We start from the raw sequence: 22,167 nt of genomic DNA, 5'->3' as shown, positions 1-22,167 counted from the left end.
CCCCCGTGTTTAAACGTAGCGGTCAGGCACCCCAACGTTTCAAAAAAGTGTGATTGGGGCCCTTCTGTTATGTTCCGTTAGTTTGACCAAACGGAGCAGTGATGTGGATTTTCTTTTTCATTTTAAGATTAAATTTTTGGCTTAATTGCCTGGTTCTTGAATCTAACACTTTCAGTATCACTTGGTCACCTTTTCTTATCATGAATTGTTACATACAATGTCCAAACACAAATTCTACCAATAAAGAGCTATCTTAGCTTGGAATCAATTCAACAAGTGAATGGATACATTCTGTCTTTTACACAAGGAGAATGGTTTACTAAGAACACATTCAGATATCTCAAAAAATCAAACCCAGCAACACTTAAATTGTTCAGTTCATTCAAGATCCCAAACAACCCTCCAATGCTTTGATTCTGGATGAAAATGAAGAGTCTGGGCAAAGAAGATAAAGAAGAGCAACCGAGCCACCACCAACACCATCCAAACCCAGCAACCTAGCCACCACCAACACTACCCAAACCCAGCAACCGAGCCACCACCAACACCACCCAAACCCAGCAACCGAGCCACCACCAACACAAATACGCTTCCCCCCCCCCCCCAATTTTTTACCCTAATTTCACCCTAATTTAGCAAGAGAAAGAGAAGAGGAGAAGAGGGTGAGTCGCCGGAAATCGCCTCCGGCGGCGGCGCACGGCGGTTCACGGCGGAGGTTGTCGGAATCGGAAATTTCTTTGTGGGTTTTGTTGCGGACGAGGAGAGGAGCACAGCGGTGGTGTTGGTTTGTTGAGATCGTGAGCGGTTCGCCGTAGATCGGACTTTGAAGGCGGCGGTCCTAGGTTTTCATGGTGGTGATGGCTTCCACGTGGTGGCCATGGTGGCTGCCCTTTAGGTTCGCGCGAGGATGATGAGGAGGTGATGGTGTGACCGGCGGTGGCTCTCATTGAAGAAGAAGAAGGAGGAGGCGCAGTGATGGTGGTGTGGCCAGCGGCAGTGGCTCTCATGGAAGAAGAAGAAGAAGAAGAAGAAGAAGGAGGCGCAGTGATGGTGGTGTGGCTAGCGGCGAGCTCGCGTGAGGAAGCTCGCGGTGGTGGTGGCTTGGCCGAAGAGCAGTGGCGGTGACCATGAAGAAGAAGATGAAGTTGTGTGGTTTTAGGGAGAAAAATGGAGAAGAAAGTGAGAAAAGGGAGAGATGTCGAGATTGAGAGAGAATTTGGGGGGGGGGGGAATTTTTGGGTAAAAAAATAATATTAAAATGAAAAAGAAAATCCAGGTCACTAGTTCCGTTAGTCAAACTAACGACACTTAACAGAAGGGCTTGAAACGCACGTTTTTGAAACGTTGGGGTGTCTGACCGCTATGTTTAAACACGGGGGGCCCCAATCGCTCATTTTTGAAAGATCAGGGGCCCAAAGTGGAATTAAGCCTATAATTTAATAAATTAATGAAGCAACTAAAAATACAGAGGATTTGAAGTACATGAGTAGTCATGTAACCATTTTCTATGTTTGAGAGTCTTGTTGAATGCACAAAATAGCTTATGCTACTAATAAGCCCAAAACACAAGACTTCACGTGCAAATATGTGTTTTCCAGCTTTTCTAATATCCTAGGATGTGTTGCATGGCTGCATAAACGATGTGTTGGCCATGAGGGACATGCTTGTGAAGCGTTTTGGGTTCAATCCGAAAAACATTGAGCTCCTCACAGATGAGCCTGGCTCTTCATCACCTATGCCTACTGGTTCCAACATTAAGCAGGCATTAGCTAGCATGATTGATCAAGCTGAAACAGGGGATGTGCTTTATTTTCATTATAGTGGACATGGAACAAGGTTCCCTTCAGAGAAACTTGGCCACCCCTACCACCCCTACCGCTATGAGGAAGCAATTGTGCCTTGTGACTTGGTTTGTCTAACTTTCCTCTTAAACATCCTGCAAACCACACAGGAAAAGTATGCACTTGAGAGTTTTTGGTTTTAGGCCTATTCAGAGAAGAAATAGAGACAGAACTACCTATAATAAAAATAGGGCAGTCGTCGGGATTTAGAATTCGCGCCCCAACCACAGGATCTGGCACCCCAACCATTTTAAAAAAATGTCAGAAGTGCCCTTAGTTTGAGATTTTGAGTTTCGAATAAGTTCGAGAGTTTAAGTATCGAATCAGTGTAAGAGTTTAATATGAGAGTTTCAAATGAGAGTTTGGTCAGAGATTATGATTCCCTTAGTTCGAGATTTTAAGTTTCGAATCAATTCGAGAGTTTAATTTGAGAGTTTCAAAATGAAAATAACGGGGGTAAACCCCATGGTCTGTTCTAATAATGAAACGATCTGGGAAATTAACTTTCAAATTTTAATACATTGAAAATAAATACATTCTACTATTTCTCTGATCTTTTCAAATTTTAATAATTTGAAAATAATTTTTCTTTAATTTTAGAAATTATTAGATCAAAAATATTAATATAATGTACAGACTAAAGAAAAAAAAATACATAAGATTCAAAGTACATGGATAGTCATCGTCACATTTGTCTTAGTCTGATAGTCTTTTTTAATATAATGTATTAATTGTTGACCATGTTGAGCACCGAACATAGGTAGTGAAGTAAAAAAAATTTAATAAAATATTATATTGCAACAAAACTTTGAAACTATTTCATTGACGTTGAAACCAAGAATTTCCAATCTTTATGTTTCTCTGCCATTGTTCGGTGTTCAAGATGGTCAATAATCAAACCAGCTACCATAAAAAACAAGAACTAAAACATGAAAAAATGAAGGAGAAAAAGCATTTGATTTCAGCATGCATGTCGGATAAAAATCAATTGAAACAAGCAAAATCTAGAGAATAATTGGAGGAAACATGAATAAAAATCCAGAAAAAAAAAAATGTCTGACCATCTATATACATATGTAAATTAAGAAGACTTGAGTTTTTGCATGCATTAAATCATAAAGCTCTCATACTATTATATTAAATATATTAAAAAATAAAAAAAATTGAAAAAATAAAAAAATTGAAAATAATTTGAATTATAAAAAACTATTGAACTACTTATATTAATTAACAACATTCATAAACTTAAAATTGACTTGAACTTTACATTTGACAAATATTAAAAATTAAAATTAATAATAAAATAGTATTTATTCATAAATAATTTAGATGAAATACTTTTAAAATAATATATATATATATATATATCTACCAATGGGTAGTTGGTTCAAGTGATACATGTTTGATTCCCCTTAAGTAAGGTCTCGAGTTCGAGTCTTGTGGATGAAAAAATCTTCGCTCAAAGAGCAAGCCTCACCATGATGTGAATGTTTCCGACTCACACAGGATTGCCTCCGAAGGAGGACACCTGCCTTACACCAAAAAAATATCTATTTATATCTTCTATATATATACGTATGTAAAGCAGACTTGAAAGAATAGCATTAAACACATAAAGAAATAATAAATTTCTTTTGTATTAAATACATTAAATAAAAAAATTGAAAACTAAAATAAAAACTACATCCACTTTATTATTCATTATATTAATTATTAACTATTATTTGTTAAACCTTTCAATTTCTCATATTTAAAAGTAAATATTAAAATTTAAAACTTTTCAATTTCTCTTATATAAAATTAATTATTTAAATTTTAATAATTCTTTAAAATTTGAGGTGAATTTTTAAAAAATAGTAATAATTGAAATTGACTACCTTTACATTAAAGACAATAATATATTGTTAATAATAATTTGTTTATATTCTTTACTATTTATTAATAATAATTATAAACTAAAATTACTGTTAAAAGAATAGAAACAAATTATTATTAAAAATCTATTATTGTCATTAATATAAAGGTAGTCAATTTCAGTTATTATTATTTTTTAAAAGTTCACCTCAGGTTGGCTATATGGATAACTTGATCCATGTTAAAGATACAGTCAATTTTACATTGGTTATCGCAAGGCTAACACCATCTTCCTCCTTTGTCCCCTTAAAAGATGTACTTTGCTTCCTCTAATTAGTTATTATTGATTCTGCTTAATATATACTAAATTTTCGCCTCCTTATCCCTTTTTTCTGGTTCTGTCCGATTAGCTCCTCTGCTCTACTTTATCCATGTAACTTTGGCACTACACTGGTTGACAAGTGTTTATTCTAAATTAGGCTTGACATCTTCTTTATGGGTTTCTTGACCTTTAGTAATAGTTTTAACTTTTAACCTACAATAAGATTCACCTGTCAAGTTCCTACTAAACAAATTGTTTAGTGCATGTCACTTGTCAATTAAAGTGTTCATAATTTTACTCCAAAGCTCAAGATTAAAATTAAAAATATTGTGTGATAAGTGATAGTCTCACGCATTAAAATCTTTTGTCCTTAGATTATGTCTCATTTTTGTCTCATAAACAAAATTGACATGTTAATTAAAAATCATCATACAAGTTTGTATGTGCCTCCACTCATCTTTTTTAACCGACATGACAATATTTTATTAGAAGGATAGGCAATTAAGACACAATTTAGGTACAACCCTTTCTTACCAAGATTTGATATAGAACTAATGCTTTAACTTCTATATATTGTCATACTACATAGATTTGGACTTCAGGCAACTGGTGAACAAGCTGCCAAAGGGAACAAGCCTCACAATTCTCTCAGACTCATGCTATAGTGGTGGCCTCATTGACAAAGAGAAGGAACAAACTGGACCATCTTCACTGGTTCATGAAAATAACTCATCAGTGAAACTCACTAACACCCCCAAGACAATCCCTTTTGAGTCCATACTTCAACACCTCTCATCACTAACAAACATAGACACCACAAATATTGGAACCCATCTGCTAGAATTCTTCGGCTTCGAAGCCAGTACGAGGTTTCAGCTCCCTTCGCGTGATCTTGATTTGTTGAACTTGAACCAACCACTGAGGCCTGATGAGAGGATTCTGTTGAGTGGTTGCCAAGCTGATGAGACCTCTGCAGACATTAAGCTGAATGCGAGTGGCGGAAAGGCGTATGGAGCATTTAGCAATGCGGTTCAGATGGTGTTGAAGGAGAACCCGGGTCAGCTGAGCAATAGAGAGGTTGTGATGAAGGCCATGAATGTGCTGCAAACACAGGGAATTGTGCAGCATCCTTGCCTCTATTGCAGTGATGAGAATGCTAATGTTGCCTTCTTGCGACAACATCAGAACTCAGATATATGAAATGTGTGTCTGTGAAGAATTTGATGTGTGAAACATTGGAGAAGTGATTGATGAAATCAAGACTCTCAAGTACTCCTAGCACTATGTTATTTATTATTGTACTATTGTGTGAATTTTATGTTCAATAAGTGGGAAAGTATTTAAATTCATTTTTTGGATAGGTTTCACAGTGACTCATGCGTTTATATTATTTTATTTCCTCGTAATTTAAATTTAAATTTAATTATTAATTCAACACAATCATGGTATGCGAATATGATATGGTTTTCCTGTAAAAAAAATTGATATGGTTTGGACCATTTATATATATATATATATATTCTAATTTTTTCCAAAGGATATATTTGGTTTCTAAATAGTGTGTGAAAAACTTAATCAACTCTTGAAGTGTCCACTACGATACTTTTGGACTCGTAAGCTATAAATCTTCCGGATTCCTATTTTAAAAATTCCACTACGGTAATTATGAACTCATAAACTATGAATATTCTGAATTCATATATTTTTTCCAAAAAAAATCCATTACGGTGCTTCTTCTGAACTCGTAGTTCATGAATTTTTAGGAATCATCTTAAAAATTGCAATACGGTACTTTTGGACTCATAGACCATTAATCAATATAAAAGTAAAGGATTTGAAGAAGAAGAAGAAGAAAGAAAAAAAGAAAGAAAAAATTATATAAAATAAAAACCTCCACGTGGATGTGGTACTTCTCGCTTAATGGCTATTGACAGATTCTTGAGATGAGAACTATCGTGCTGATAACGTGTTATGAATAAGGAGTAAGCAAGTAAATAAGAGAGGATAAGAAAGGAACAAGAGATAGAGAAATAGTGCGATATGAATGCTTTGCTTGGTGGAACCCCCCGTGTATTTATAATATTATGTCAGAAGTGTTGAACAAGTATACATATGAGCTTGACCCATGGACTCCTAACTCCTAACCTGATGGGCTTCCAAATATTCATAACAATAACATCCATTTTTTTTGAAAAAAATGTAAAACGACGACGTGTCTAACATTTTGAAATGGTAACAAAAGCTTTTAAATAACATTATATTTTAGAAACAATTGTGAAAATCACGCATGATTTCATTTGTAAAAATATAAATTGTTTACAAATGAACAAAACCCTAAATTCATCTGTGAAAGAAACCATCAAGTCATTTCTTTCTCTCTCACGCCTCAACTTCCATTTTCTTTCTCACACCTCCCTTCTCTCTACTTCACCTTCTTCCTTCTCATAAACAATCTGAAAGAAAACCCTTCTTCCTCCTAACCTTCTCTCCCTCCATCACATGCGTTTCCTCACCGCATTCCTCTCCTCCATCTCAACACAAAGCCTCAACTTTTCTCAAACAAAAAAGTTCAACCTTTTTCCCTCTCTAGTCCTTCTCCTCTTAATTTTCTACCTTGGAGTGAATTGGAGCATGCAACCACCAGATCAGAGCTTTCATCCACCAAATCTGAGCTTTCATCCAACAGATCGGAGTTTCCAACCTCCTCCATCTCAACACAAAGCCTCAACCTTTCTCAAACAAAATTTCAACCTTTCTCCCTCTCTGGTCCTTCTCCTCTCAATTTCCTACCTTGGAGGGAATCAAAGCATGCAACCACCAGATAAGAGCTTTCATCTACCAGATCTGAGCTTTCATCCATCGGATCGGAATTCCAACCTCCTCCATCTCAACACAAAGCCTAAACCTTTCTCAAACAAAAAAGTTCAACCTTTCTCTCTTTGGTCCTTATCCTCTCAATTCCTACCTTGGAGTGAATCGGAGCATGCATCCACCAGATCTGAGCCTTCATCCACCAGATCTGAGCTTTCATCCATCGGATCGGAGTTTCCAACCTCTTCCATCTCAACACAAAGCCCCAACCTTTCTCAAACAAAAAAGTTCAACCTTTTTCCCTCATTGGTCCTTATCCTCTCAATTTCCTACCTTGGAGTGAATCGGAGCATGCAGCCACCAGATCGGAGCTTTCATCCACCAAATATGAGCTTTCGTCCATCAGATCATAGTTTCCAACCACCAGCAAGGAGTTTCCAGCACTCCATCACTGCAACGCCGAGGTTGGAGGATTCGTGGGGCATTAGGAGTGGAGCCACAAGATATAGACGAAGTGCATCTGGATTGTTGAGAAAATGGAAAGTGCCCATTCCATGGTAAGATGAAGATTCTAGGCTAGTTTTTCATTTATTTATGTATTTTCTTGATGAATCCTTGTTCATAAACCTTTTTTTTTTGATATTTGGTATCTTTCCTGAGTAATATTGGTGTATGTTCTTCAAATTTTTAATTCATGTTCATCATTTGTCCCTCTTGTTTTAACAATAAATCAATTATTGCATGAGAGAGAAGATCATAATTTTAAATTTACGAACCTGCTTCAAAATCGTTGCTTCAAGCAATGACATCTCATTTTGCTCCAACAGTAACTATAAAATAAGCAATGGTTCTTAACACAAGCAGCTAGGGAAAGCAACTGTGTTGGATATACCCATCATTGGTAAGTGGATAATATTTTTGTTGAGATTTCTTTATTGTTTATGTTAGTTATATGGTTAATTAATTAGGTTTTGTGTTGACATAAGGTATTCGATAAGACATAATGTTGGTTGAAACGACATAGTATTTGTGTATGCAGATATGATGAGGTTGTTGACATCCATGACCATTTCTAATGAGAGAACATATATGTGTGACCACTCCAGTGGTGTTAGAGGTTAGTAATGAGAAGTATTTCTATTTCTTTTCATACATTTGACATATATTAATTTTTGTGTGATTGGTCCTTTATGCATATGATCTCAGTGATTTTTTTTTTGTCTATCATTTTATTTAAACAAAGAAAAGTTTGAGTGTATTGTATTTGGAGTTTATGTTCAAATTGTTACTGATTATCGTACTGCCCATTCTATAGAAGCTCTATCGTTTTTCTAGCTTGCAAAACTGAAGACTTTCAGAGTGTTAAATAATATATTACAATTTGATAATTTTTCCAAAATCCTTCCATGTTTGCATGACTAATTACTAATATTAATGCTCTAGTACTTTTTAGGTAAAGAAGAATATGATGAAGGCATTCGAGTGATATCTTTTCATCGAGGCTATATCATTCAAGGAACAATATGAGACTTTAAAGCTTGAATGAAATATATTTTAGAATTAGATGTCATTTATCGTTTTCAAAACTATTTCCATGTAATAACTTCATACAATATCTAAATTTAATGTGTAGTCTATCACTGCATGATTTTCAAATCGATGAACTTGTTGGAAATATTGTTAGTGGAAACTCACTTGTTCCTATGTTTGATGACTTTATTAAGATGAATCCTAGAAAATACATTTCAACTTTGAACCAAGAAATTGAGGCATAACGACTTCAATTGTTTTTCTTTTATGTAAGGATTGAAGGTAAAAAAATGCAGACTAGAGCTCATTTTTTGTGTAACTATTTTTCAGAATGAAATTTTCATTTTCTTGCAAAGGTTGTTGGGCTGTTGCAAGACAATAACCGGTGGTACTTCGCTTGCAAGTGCCACAAAATGGTCACATTTATGATGATCTATATTATTGTGGTTGATGCTTTAAACATGTCGTGGATGTTTCTCCAAGGTTAATTTTGTTTTGAAATTATATATCTTTGTGTTATTATGAAATGCAATGAACTCTATCCATCAATAATCAGTATAGTTTAAAAATATTATAATGTATAACTAAATTCATTTTTTGTTAATTTAGGTACAAGATCAAGCTCAAAGTTTTTGATGGATCTAACTTTGCTAATTTGATTATGTTTGACACGGATGCACAACAACTTGTCAAGAAATAGTGCAAGGACATGTTGGCTGAGGTGAAGGTAAGTTATTTTCATGTCTACCTATTTTCACATGATTTCTAAGTCTTGTTTGTAACATATTTAAAATTTACTTGTGAGTAAAGGTCATGAATGGAAGACTGTGTTTAGTTTTAATACTTTTTTAAGATAGATAGAATTAAAATTAAAAATAATTATTTCTTATATAATACAACCTCAGTCAATGATGCAACTGTGGAGGTTCACACATGGAATGCTGGTTATTTTGTGTTCGAATTTCTCAGGTTTGTCACAAATGTGGAAAAACTATCACTTATTGACTTTGCTATGGAGGTTGGATCTCATCTTCTGATATTTTATCAAATATAATTTCTTATATGTAATTTCAAAATTCTTTTGATGGTGCATGTCACAAGCTCTATCTCATACCTATTATTTAGTGGAGTACTTACCTTTTTTTCACAAGTTGGTTGAGCTTCATAAGAGCGCATCGAAACTCCCTATTAACTTGGCTAGTGAAGCTTGCATGACCATATTATGAAAATCCCTATTCTTAAAGTTGTTAACTTTGGTAAGGTAATATTTTTTTAGTTGAATTTTTTATTTCTATTTCCATACGCATGTTCACTAAGTTTTTTAATAGTTAGCAAATACTTTTTTTGGCAATAACCATGTAGGGGGTCTCTCTTTCTCTAAATGGTGAAAACAACATTGGTCCACTACCAGTGTGTTTTAGGACACACCTCAAGACCATCAAGATATATAATTTTTCTGGGATGGAAAAAGAGTTAAATGTCATTCAATTTCTATTTCGAAAAACACAAGTCTTGGATGAAATACATATTTATAAAAATGAATATGATTTGACTTCACTTGGAGACTAGAGAGACTCGACATCTTAATGAAGCAGATCGTAGAGTTTTCTAGAGTTGCGGATTGTGACATCATTTTCGAGGAAGAGTATAGAGTGATCAATGGTTGACTAATGAATGTTGATCATTCACATGCTTAGTTTCCTGCTCATGGCCCTTCACCAACTTATCTATATGTTCCTCTTCCACAACATTCGTTAGTCAACCATTGACCACTTTATACTCTCCCTCGAAATTGATGTCATCATCTGCTGCTCTATAAAACTCTACGATCTGCTCCATTAACATGTCAAGTCTCTCTGGTCCCCAGGGAAGTCGAACTCATTTTCATTTCTATAATATGTATTTCATCCTAGACCTGTGCTTTTTGAAATAAAAATTGAATGCCATTTAACTCTTCTTCCTTCCCAGAAAAATTATATATGTTGATGGTCTTGAGGTGTGTCCTAAGACACACTGGTAGTGGACCAATGTTGTTTTCACCATATTTAGAGGAAGAGAGACCCCCTACATAGTTATTTGACAAAAAAAAATAGCTAACTATTAAAAAATTTGTGAGCATGCGTATGAAAATAGAAATAAAAAATTCAACAAAAAATATGTTACCTTAACAAAGTTAGCAACTTTAAGAATATGTGATTTTCGTAATATGGTCATGCAGACTTCATTAGCCAAGTTAAGTAAGAGTTTATATGCGCCCATATGAGGCTCAACCAACTTGTGAAACAAAGGTAAGTACTCCACTAAATAAAAGGTATGAGATAGAGCATGTGACATACACCATCAAAAGAATTTTAAAGTTACATGTAAGAGAATCTATTTTAAAAAATATTAGAAGATAAGATCAAATCTCTATAGTAAAGTCAATAAGTGATAGCGCTTTTTCACATTTGTGACGAATCTGAGAAATTTGAACATAAAATAACTAGGATTCCATGTATGAACCTCCACAGTTGCATCATTGATTGAAGTTGCATTATATAAGAAGTAATTATTTTTATTTTTAGTTTTAATTCTATCTATCTTAAAAAATTATGCCAATCATTTTCAAAGTTACATTCTATTTCTTTCCTACTGTAACAAAAAAAAAAGTTACATTCTATTCTAACACAATTTTCTGCCGGTTTAAGGAGCCAATTGCTCTTTAGTTAGAAGCCGATTTAAAATCTCACCCATTCATTTCCTGGTAGGTTTATCTAAAAATTTATAATGCAATCAACACTTCCAACACTTCCAAATTATAATAAAAAATTTCAATCTTTCTGTTTTTCTACCTCGATTCAGTTCTCGACATAGGCTATGTTTGATATGTTTAGCTGATAAGCTAGCTGAAAGCTGAAAAACTAGCTGAAAGCTTATAAGCTAGCTGATAGCTGAAAGCTGATAAGCTAGCTCAAAGCTGATAGCTGAAAGCTGAAAAGCTACGTGATTGAAACAAAAGTGTTTGGTAAACTAGTTTTTAAACAAGCTGAAATTGTAAAAGGACATAAAAGGACATACTTGTATAATTATTTCTATATTTAACATTACTTTATTTTCACATTAATACCTATATAATATTAATATTAAAATTATTATCACTTTAAATATTTTTATTAACTTAAATTATGTATCATCTTAAAAATATAATATTAAATTTTACTTGTTTTTATTAAAGTAATATTTTTAATACTTGTGGTCTGCAGCAGTGTGACGGAAATGGTGGCAGGAACTGCATGCGTTAGTGTGAGGGGAAAATAGGTTTAGTGTTTTTTTAAATATATAAATATATAAGGGTAATGGTGGAATTTTAATAAAATAATAAGGATAAAAATGAGAATAAATTTAATAAGCTATAAGCTTTAAGCTATAAGCTACCTGAGATAGCTTATAGCTCAAAGCTGATAGCTGAAAGCTGAAAAGCTACGTGATTGAAACAAAAGTGTTTGGTAAACTAGTTTTTAAACAAGCTGAAATTGTAAAAGGACATAAAAGAACATACTTGTATAATTATTTCTATATTTAACATTACTTTATTTTCACATTAATACCTATATAATATTAATATTAAAATTATTATCACTTTAAATATTTTTATTAACTTAAGTTATGTATCATCTTAAAAATATAATATTAATTTTTACTTGTTTTTATTAAAGTAATATTTTTAATACTTGTGGTCTGCAGCAGTGTGACGGAAATGGTGGCAGGAACTGCATGCGTTAGTGTGAGGGGAAAATAGGTTTAGTGTTTTTATAAATATATAAATATATAAGGGTAATGGTGGAATTTTAATAAAATAATAAGGATAAAAATGAGAATAAATTTAATAAGCTATAAGCTACCTGAGATAGCTTATAGCTTAAAGCTTTAAGCTACTGAAATAAGTTCCTTCACCAAACCTTTTTGAAGAGCTTTTAAGCTAGTCAAATAAGCTATAAGCTAGCTGAAATGACATGCCAAACATAGCCATCGACAATCAAACCAGGAACCAGTAAAAAAATTAAAACTTCCAAAATAGTTGATTTCACCGTATCACATAAAAAAAGTTGAACCCAGCCAAAATCTTAGGATTTATCGAAAGAAACATAAACAAATTAAAATCGATAAAAAAGGATGGCAGCTAATATAGTTGTAGAGCAAATTCCAAGGCCGTGTACAGAAATTTTGGGGCTTAAAGCGAAAATGCCGAAGTGAGTTTTTTTATGAGATTTTTAAAGAGATTTTTAATATACTACTATATATCAATTTTTATATTAACTTATAGTTTTTTTAGTTGCAAAATCATTTATCAAGAGTTTTATAATCAAACAATTTTAATTTAGGTGTTTGTATCACATTTTCACAGTTATCAATATTATCTATAGGTAATTGGTCCATCACGTTTTCACAATTATCAGTATTTTTTTTTTGACAATATATATATATATATATAGAATGAATAAATTCATGAGAACACTCCTCTCATGCTAGAGAAAACAAAACCATACTCAAAACCAAAGAAACATGGGCAACAAAACATCGCTAGGGAGTGAAGTCTCGTTAAAACCTTACTAGGAAAAACCTAGTGAGAAAAATTCTAGTAAAGGAAAAAGAGTACCCCACTCCCAAAACACCCAAGTGATACCTCCATACAAAATCCACAAAACCAATTCAGAACAAATTAAACCCCTGCAGCCAAAGTTCATTCAAAACCAAAAAAAAACAAACCAAACCTAGATTTAACCCAACCATAATTTTCCTGCCACAGTTCAACATATCCACCATGATACCAAAAGAGTTTGAAAGTCTTAACATGGCCCTGCTACAAATAGAGAAACAACCAGACTTCGAAGGCCTCAAAATAGAAATGAGCCACATACTTTCAGCCATCAAAACAATACCATGTCCTCTCCAATTTTTCACCTGTCGTGAGCTTAAACTGTACCAGCCCAAAAATGCCAAAGAAAAAAAACAGCACCTAGGAAAAAACAAAACCATGACAGCAGGCTAAAATCTTGAACTGTATTATCATCACACATATTGCCTTTGTCCTCACCTTTCCACTTCACAAACCCTTGTACTATTTTCTTCCTCCAAAACAAATCCTAGGCTCATCACACATTTATGAGACCACTCCAAATCCACACAACATCACATTCAGATTGCAGCAGACAAAATCAGAATCATGACAACAGGCTAAGACCCAAACCGTTTCCCACTCCAATTATCAGTATTATTTATAGGTAATTATACTATCACGTTTTCGCACATTTTTTATATTTTAGTTGGCTAAAGTTTGTTAATAATTAGTAACTATTTTTTTAAGCCTAAGTTGTTGGAAATTAGAGAAGGAAAGCTGCGCCGTGGACGAACCACTGCTTTGAAAGCAAAATTCCGGCAGACCTCGGTGCAATCCAGTGCCGGGTTTGCTCCCCAAGGTTAACACAGTCGCACGCAAGATAATGTGCACTCATAACCTTAGCGTGCTGGATTCTCTACAACAATGCTCAGAATACACATAAGAAGAGAAGGATCATTCATATTCTATATCACACAGCTTTATTTCATTTCTCTATATATAACCAAGTCCAAGAGCTATGTTTTTTATCCACAACACAATAACAATGACATGTTGAAGAAAAGGATAATTCAACGGTCAAGAAACTAATGCCTCCAACTTATTATTCTATTAAAGAATAATAATTCCAATTCTTAAATGGCATAAATAGGTAACGGTGGGAATAAAGTATATGTGAAACTGAAAGTAGGCCAATTAAACCTTTTAATTTTAGTTCGGTAACTGAAAAAGAAGAGTTAAAGATCCAAATCAATTTCTTGAATGTCATTATTCCAACAATCCCCCACTAATGGCAAACAAGAAAGTGATTAAATTTCTGAGCAAAGAAAGTTAATTTTTGTGCTGAAGTGTTAATGTCCATAGGATTGAATTAACACGTAGTGAAGTGAGGCAACAACTTTTGTCAAAAGAGTGAACGAATCTTGAACTAATTTGACTTGGTTGGAACCCCCACTACACACACATTAACTTTGAAATGTAGAGACTCCGCGATAGTAGATTAAAGCCATTCTCCGAACCTTGTGATACATGTGAGTGTTTTAGAAAGATTGCCTAAGTCTTTCATAGATGGCGGCTTTTACCATCTCACTCACATATTTATTCACATAAATTTTAAATGCGTCTCATAAGCATTTAAGTGCGTCTCACAAAGCACTTTCAAACATGTCACTGTGAATAAATGCGTCTCATTAGCATTAAGTGCGTCTCACATAGCACTTTCACACATGTCAGTCGTGAATAAACTATTTTATAATTTTATTTGAAAATCAAGTCAAGTGCGTCTCAAAAGCACTTTAGATACATCAAGTGCGTCTCAATAGCACCACCACAAATGACTATGTATCTCTTTCAAAAATAGCATTACCTCGCGTCATAGGGATGAGAATGTAATGCATAAGAGTAATCATATGGCTTAGCTTGACCAACAAATTGGGTATCCACCATACTTTCTTCTTTCTGGAGGCTTAAGCCTCATCCCCCTCGATGTATCCAAGACAACTTTCTTGGTCAATCCTTTAGCAAGAAGATCAACAAGACTCTTTTATCTTCTTACATACTCAAGGAAAATCAAACAAGTCTTAATCAACTTCTTAGCAACATGCATGACATGTATATGTCTTTTCTCTCTGTTGCAAGCATCGTCGATGCCAACTTCAATTGCTTCTTGTGAATCAGAAACTCAAGCACAAACTGAATCATTCATAAAACTCAAGACATCTCAATCCAATAATCATATTATCATTCAAGATAAAAAATTTATAGGCAACCACATCAAGAGCATAACCAACGAAGCAATATGCCTTAGAGCCAATATTCTTTCTCTTAACATCTGACATACCCCCACAGTTTAATGATTTTCAAGCATAAGAAAAATCAATTTTGCATTACTTAGACAACTTTCACAGATTTCATCAGGAATTAAACTGTGTTAAAAATATAGCAGGCATTCAGGATAACATTCATTGGCTAACACAATTGAGCAATACAACACAATCCATTCATACCATTACTCGTGTGCGCATAAGCACAGACTCAAAAAACAAATTCCATATCTCAACATCTTTAAAATCAATCATAAAAACATCATTCGTGATCAAGAATCTATACGCAACATTACCGTGAGCGTATAACCAATAAAACCACCACCAGTGATTTTCCAATCTTATAATTCATGCTTTACAAGATAAAGATTTAAACTATCATGTGCATAAAACATGCATAAAAAATCAATTTTGTCACCGTCTTGTGTACTAACCAGATTCAGTCACCGTCTTGTGTACTAACAAGATTCACTTAACTTGAAATATGTGTATATCTACATTTTGGGCATTATAGGGTGATAGGGTCTTCTTAAGAATATCATCCAAGATCATGATTTCATGTTGCAATTCCAAGGAATCATGAAATTAATTACTTATTTCTGACATTCAACCTTATTGCCATATAGACATTTCAAGCTCTTGCAATTGTAAACCGCAAAGTGAACATACCTTACATCGAAGCATAGTTTCACATGCCATTGCCCAAGGCCATTTTTCTCATTATGGTAGTGACGCTTACACAGATGCCTTAAAAGACCAGGTCTTCATGTCCAAGGGAAGAACCCCCACAGGCATCACAAACCACTCTTCCATACAAAAAGTAGAGAAGATGAACATAATTAGAATGCATCTCCATCTTCTCATTCTGAGCATTTGAATTATTTTATGAAAGAAACAAAGAGATACTTATCTTTCAAGTCATTTGCTTCCCAACTTCCTAATTTTGTTGAGCAGCTCGCCATCGACACCAACAAGAGTAAAGTAAACTTTTGCTTTCAAATTGTTGGAAATTAGAGAAGGAAAGTTGCGCCGTGGACGAACCACTGCCTTGAAAGCAAAATTCCGGCAGACCTTGGTGCAATCCAGTGCCGGGTTTGCTCCCCAAGGTTAACACAGTCGCACGCAAGATAATGTGCACTCATAACCTTAGCGTGCTGGAGTCTCTACAACAATGCTCAGAATACACATAAGAAGAGAAGGATCATTCATATTCTATATCACACAGCCTTATTTCATTTCTCTATATATAACCAAGTCCAAGAGCTATGTTTTTTATCCACAACACAATAACAATGACATGTTGAAGAAAAGGATAATTCAACGGTCAAGAAACTGATGCCTCCAACTTATTATTCTATTAAAGAATAATAATTCCAATTCTTAAATGGCATAAATAGGTAACGGTGGGAATAAAGTATATGTGAAACTGAAAGTAGCCCAATTAAACCTTTTAATTTTAGTTCGGTAACTGAAAAAAAGAGTTAAAGATCCGAATCAATTTCTTGAATGTCATTATTCCAACATAAGTAAGTTTTTTGGGGGGGCTAAGTAAATATTTTTTGGGGTGGGGGCCTTAGGCCATTGCCTATTTAGCCTAAGGCCATGGCCCTTTGAAGCTTGATAAGGAAGTATGATTAACTAAAGATGAGATGAGAGAGAATAGGTCGAACAAGGAAGAGAAGAAATGAAATGAGGAGATAGAAACTATTGGAAGAATTCCGAGAGTGAGTGAAGAAACAAGGATTTGTATGTGAAATGCTAGGGTTTGGCCTTAGTAATGTAAGTTATTTTGGCATTTAAAAAGGCTCTCAAACAGAATTAAATAAATCATGTACTTTCCCATTTTAGTCTTAAAATGACTACCTGTGTACTTCAAATTCTCTGTATTTCTCATTATTTTTTTAATTAATTAAATTAATTTAGGCTTAATTCCACTTTGGGCCCCTGATCTTTCAAAAATGAGCGATCGGGGCCCCCCGTGTTTAAACGTAGCGGTCAGGCACCCCAACGTTTCAAAAAAGTGTGATTGGGGCCCTTCTGTTATGTTCCGTTAGTTTGACCAAACGGAGCAGTGATGTGGATTTTCTTTTTCATTTTAAGATTAAATTTTTGGCTTAATTGCCTGGTTCTTGAATCTAACACTTTCAGTATCACTTGGTCACCTTTTCTTATCATGAATTGTTACATACAATGTCCAAACACAAATTCTACCAATAAAGAGCTATCTTAGCTTGGAATCAATTCAACAAGTGAATGGATACATTCTGTCTTTTACACAAGGAGAATGGTTTACTAAGAACACATTCAGATATCTCAAAAAATCAAACCCAGCAACACTTAAATTGTTCAGTTCATTCAAGATCCCAAACAACCCTCCAATGCTTTGATTCTGGATGAAAATGAAGAGTCTGGGCAAAGAAGATAAAGAAGAGCAACCGAGCCACCACCAACACCATCCAAACCCAGCAACCTAGCCACCACCAACACTACCCAAACCCAGCAACCGAGCCACCACCAACACCACCCAAACCCAGCAACCGAGCCACCACCAACACAAATACGCTTCCCCCCCCCCCCAATTTTTTACCCTAATTTCACCCTAATTTAGCAAGAGAAAGAGAAGAGGAGAAGAGGGTGAGTCGCCGGAAATCGCCTCCGGCGGCGGCGCACGGCGGTTCACGGCGGAGGTTGTCGGAATCGGAAATTTCTTTGTGGGTTTTGTTGCGGACGAGGAGAGGAGCACAGCGGTGGTGTTGGTTTGTTGAGATCGTGAGCGGTTCGCCGTAGATCGGACTTTGAAGGCGGCGGTCCTAGGTTTTCATGGTGGTGATGGCTTCCACGTGGTGGCCATGGTGGCTGCCCTTTAGGTTCGCGCGAGGATGATGAGGAGGTGATGGTGTGACCGGCGGTGGCTCTCATTGAAGAAGAAGAAGGAGGAGGCGCAGTGATGGTGGTGTGGCCAGCGGCAGTGGCTCTCATGGAAGAAGAAGAAGAAGAAGAAGAAGAAGAAGGAGGCGCAGTGATGGTGGTGTGGCTAGCGGCGAGCTCGCGTGAGGAAGCTCGCGGTGGTGGTGGCTTGGCCGAAGAGCAGTGGCGGTGACCATGAAGAAGAAGATGAAGTTGTGTGGTTTTAGGGAGAAAAATGGAGAAGAAAGTGAGAAAAGGGAGAGATGTCGAGATTGAGAGAGAATTTGGGGGGGGGGGAATTTTTGGGTAAAAAAATAATATTAAAATGAAAAAGAAAATCCAGGTCACTAGTTCCGTTAGTCAAACTAACGACACTTAACAGAAGGGCTTGAAACGCACGTTTTTGAAACGTTGGGGTGTCTGACCGCTATGTTTAAACACGGGGGGCCCCAATCGCTCATTTTTGAAAGATCAGGGGCCCAAAGTGGAATTAAGCCTATAATTTAATAAATTAATGAAGCAACTAAAAATACAGAGGATTTGAAGTACATGAGTAGTCATGTAACCATTTTCTATGTTTGAGAGTCTTGTTGAATGCACAAAATAGCTTATGCTACTAATAAGCCCAAAACACAAGACTTCACGTGCAAATATGTGTTTTCCAGCTTTTCTAATATCCTAGGATGTGTTGCATGGCTGCATAAACGATGTGTTGGCCATGAGGGACATGCTTGTGAAGCGTTTTGGGTTCAATCCGAAAAACATTGAGCTCCTCACAGATGAGCCTGGCTCTTCATCACCTATGCCTACTGGTTCCAACATTAAGCAGGCATTAGCTAGCATGATTGATCAAGCTGAAACAGGGGATGTGCTTTATTTTCATTATAGTGGACATGGAACAAGGTTCCCTTCAGAGAAACTTGGCCACCCCTACCACCCCTACCGCTATGAGGAAGCAATTGTGCCTTGTGACTTGGTTTGTCTAACTTTCCTCTTAAACATCCTGCAAACCACACAGGAAAAGTATGCACTTGAGAGTTTTTGGTTTTAGGCCTATTCAGAGAAGAAATAGAGACAGAACTACCTATAATAAAAATAGGGCAGTCGTCGGGATTTAGAATTCGCGCCCCAACCACAGGATCTGGCACCCCAACCATTTTAAAAAAATGTCAGAAGTGCCCTTAGTTTGAGATTTTGAGTTTCGAATAAGTTCGAGAGTTTAAGTATCGAATCAGTGTAAGAGTTTAATATGAGAGTTTCAAATGAGAGTTTGGTCAGAGATTATGATTCCCTTAGTTCGAGATTTTAAGTTTCGAATCAATTCGAGAGTTTAATTTGAGAGTTTCAAAATGAAAATAACGGGGGTAAACCCCATGGTCTGTTCTAATAATGAAACGATCTGGGAAATTAACTTTCGGAACGGTCCGACATTGTATATCCCAGAAAAAAAACACGGAGGGACATTTAAGGATTTCCCCACTATTAAGTGGGGTGGCATATCTAGTGCTTGGGATGCGAATTCTAAGTCCCGCAGTCGTCCCCTCATGAGAAGAATTTTCTTAATAAAATAATATTTGAGTGTTGTATTTATACATATAACAAAAGTCTGAGGTTGGCTATATGGATAACTTGATCCATGTTAAAGATACAGTCAATTTTACATTGGTTATCGCAAGGCTAACACCATCTTCCTCCTTTGTCCCCTTAAAAGATGTACTTTGCTTCCTCTAATTAGTTATTATTGATTCTGCTTAATATATACTAAATTTTCGCCTCCTTATCCCTTTTTTCTGGTTCTGTCCGATTAGCTCCTCTGCTCTACTTTATCCATGTAACTTTGGCACTACACTGGTTGACAAGTGTTTATTCTAAATTAGGCTTGACATCTTCTTTATGGGTTTCTTGACCTTTAGTAATAGTTTTAACTTTTAACCTACAATAAGATTCACCTGTCAAGTTCCTACTAAACAAATTGTTTAGTGCATGTCACTTGTCAATTAAAGTGTTCATAATTTTACTCTTAAGCTCAAGATTAAAATTAAAAATATTGTGTGATAAATGATACTCTCACGCATTAAAATCTTTTATCCTTAAATTATGTCTCATTTTTGTCTCATAAATAAAATTGACATGTTAATTAAAAATCATCATACAAGTTTGTAAGTGCCTCCACTCATCTTTTTTAACCGATATGACAAGATTTTATTAGTAGGATAGGCAATTAAGACACAATTTAGGTACAACCCTTTCTTACCAAGATTTGATATATAACTAATGCTTTAACTTCTATTGTCATACTACATAGATTTGGACTTCACTTCAGGCAACTGGTGAACAAGCTGCCAAAGGGAACAAGCCTCACAATTCTCTCAGACTCATGCTATAGTGGTGGCCTCATTGACAAAGAGAAGGAACAAACTGGACCATCTTCACTGGTTCATAAAAATAACTCATCATTGAAACTCACTAACACCCCCAAGACAATCCCTTTTGAGTCCATACTTCAACACCTCTCATCACTAACAAACATAGACACCACAAATATTGGAACCCATCTGCTAGAATTCTTCGGCTTCGAAGCCAGTTCGAGGTTTCAGCTCCCTTCGCGTGATCTTGATTTGTTGAACTTGAACCAACCACTGAGGCATGATGAGAGGATTCTGTTGAGTGGTTGCCAAGCTGATGAGACCTCTGCAGACATTAAGCTGAATGCGAGTGGCGGAAAGGCGTATGGAGCATTTAGCAATGCGGTTCAGATGGTGTTGAAGGAGAACCCGGGTCAGCTGAGCAATAGAGAAGTTGTGATGAAGGCCAGGAATTTGCTGCAAACACAGGGAATTGTGCAGCATCCTTGCCTCTATTGCAGTGATGAGAATGCTAATGTTGCCTTCTTGCGACAACATCAGAACTCAGATTTATGAAATGTGTGTCTGTGAAGAATTTGATGTGTGAAACATTGGAGAAGTGATTGCTGAAATCAAGACTCTCAACTCTCAAGTCCTCCTAGCACTATGTTATTTATTATTGTACTATTGTGTGAATTTTATGTTTTTTTTAAAGAGAATTTTATGTGCTGCAAACACAGGGAGTATTAATTCTTGAGCCAAACATGTTCTGATGAGATTTAAATTCATTTTTTGGTTAGGTCTCACAATACCTCATGCGTTTATATTATTTTATTTCCTCGTAATTTTAATTAAAATTTAATTATTAATTCAATACAATCATGGTAAGCGAATATGATATGGTTTTCCCGTAAAAAAAATAATATGGTTTGAACCATTTATATATATTCTAATTTTTTTTCCAACGGATATATTTGGTTTTTAAATGGTGTGTGAAAAACTTAATCAACTCCTGAAGTGTCTACTACAGTACTTTTGAACTCGTAAGCTATGAATCTTCCGGATTCATATTTTAAAATTTTCACTACAGTAATTCTGAACTCGTAAACTATGAATCTTCCGAATTCATATAATTTTTCTAAAAAAAATCCACTAGTGTGCTTCTGAACTCGTAGGTCATGAATTTTTAGGAATCATCTTAAAAATTGCAATACGATACTTTTGGACTCACATACCATTAATCAATATAAAAATAAAGTATTTGAAGAAGAAGAAGAAAGAAAGAAAAAAATTATATTAAATTATAACCTCCACGTGGATGTGGTACTTCTCGCTTAATGGGTATTGACAGATTCTTGAGATGAGAACTATCGTGCCGATAACGTGTTATGAATAAGGAGTAAGCAAGTAAATAAGAGAGGATAAGAAAGGAATAAGAGATAGAGAAATAATGTGATGAGGATTCTCTCCTAGGTGGAACCCCCTTGTATTTATAATATTATTTCAGAAGTGTTGAACAAGTATACATATGGGCTTGACCCATGGACTCCTAACACCTAACCTGATGGGCTTCCAATTATTCTTAACAATAACATCCATTTTTTTGAAAAAAAAAAGTAAAACGGTGATGTGTCAACAT

The 22,167-nt window shown here is 35.3% G+C and overlaps 1 protein-coding gene, 1 long non-coding RNA gene and 1 pseudogene across 2 annotated transcripts; 2 read left to right on the top strand and 1 right to left on the bottom strand.

Annotated features, from left to right (window-relative positions):
• The first annotated feature begins 975 nt into the window (after window positions 1-975).
• Window positions 976-5,342, top strand: LOC130722725 (metacaspase-9-like; annotated as a pseudogene).
• Window positions 5,343-14,689: 9,347 nt separating this feature from the next.
• On the bottom strand, window positions 14,690-16,500 carry LOC130729983 (uncharacterized). The gene is made up of 2 exons (XR_009016189.1): window positions 15,946-16,500; window positions 14,690-15,145 (listed from the first exon to the last, which is right to left on the bottom strand). It is a non-coding gene; the product is annotated as an uncharacterized LOC130729983 (long non-coding RNA).
• A 1,723-nt stretch (window positions 16,501-18,223) lies between these two features.
• Window positions 18,224-21,109, top strand: LOC130722698 (metacaspase-9-like). Its single transcript, XM_057573520.1, has 3 exons — window positions 18,224-18,304; window positions 18,866-19,188; window positions 20,489-21,109. The coding sequence occupies exons 1-3, from the start codon at window positions 18,224-18,226 to the stop codon at window positions 21,102-21,104; spliced, it is 1,020 nt and encodes a 339-aa protein (XP_057429503.1). The 3' UTR covers window positions 21,105-21,109.
• The last annotated feature ends 1,058 nt before the right edge of the window (window positions 21,110-22,167 follow it).

Source organism: Lotus japonicus, chromosome 1 (genome assembly GCF_012489685.1).
Source record: "Lotus japonicus ecotype B-129 chromosome 1, LjGifu_v1.2".
Classification (NCBI taxonomy): domain Eukaryota; kingdom Viridiplantae; phylum Streptophyta; class Magnoliopsida; order Fabales; family Fabaceae; genus Lotus; species Lotus japonicus.
The sequence above is the reverse complement of the archived record's forward strand: the minus strand, read 5'-3'. Positions and strand labels throughout refer to the sequence as shown.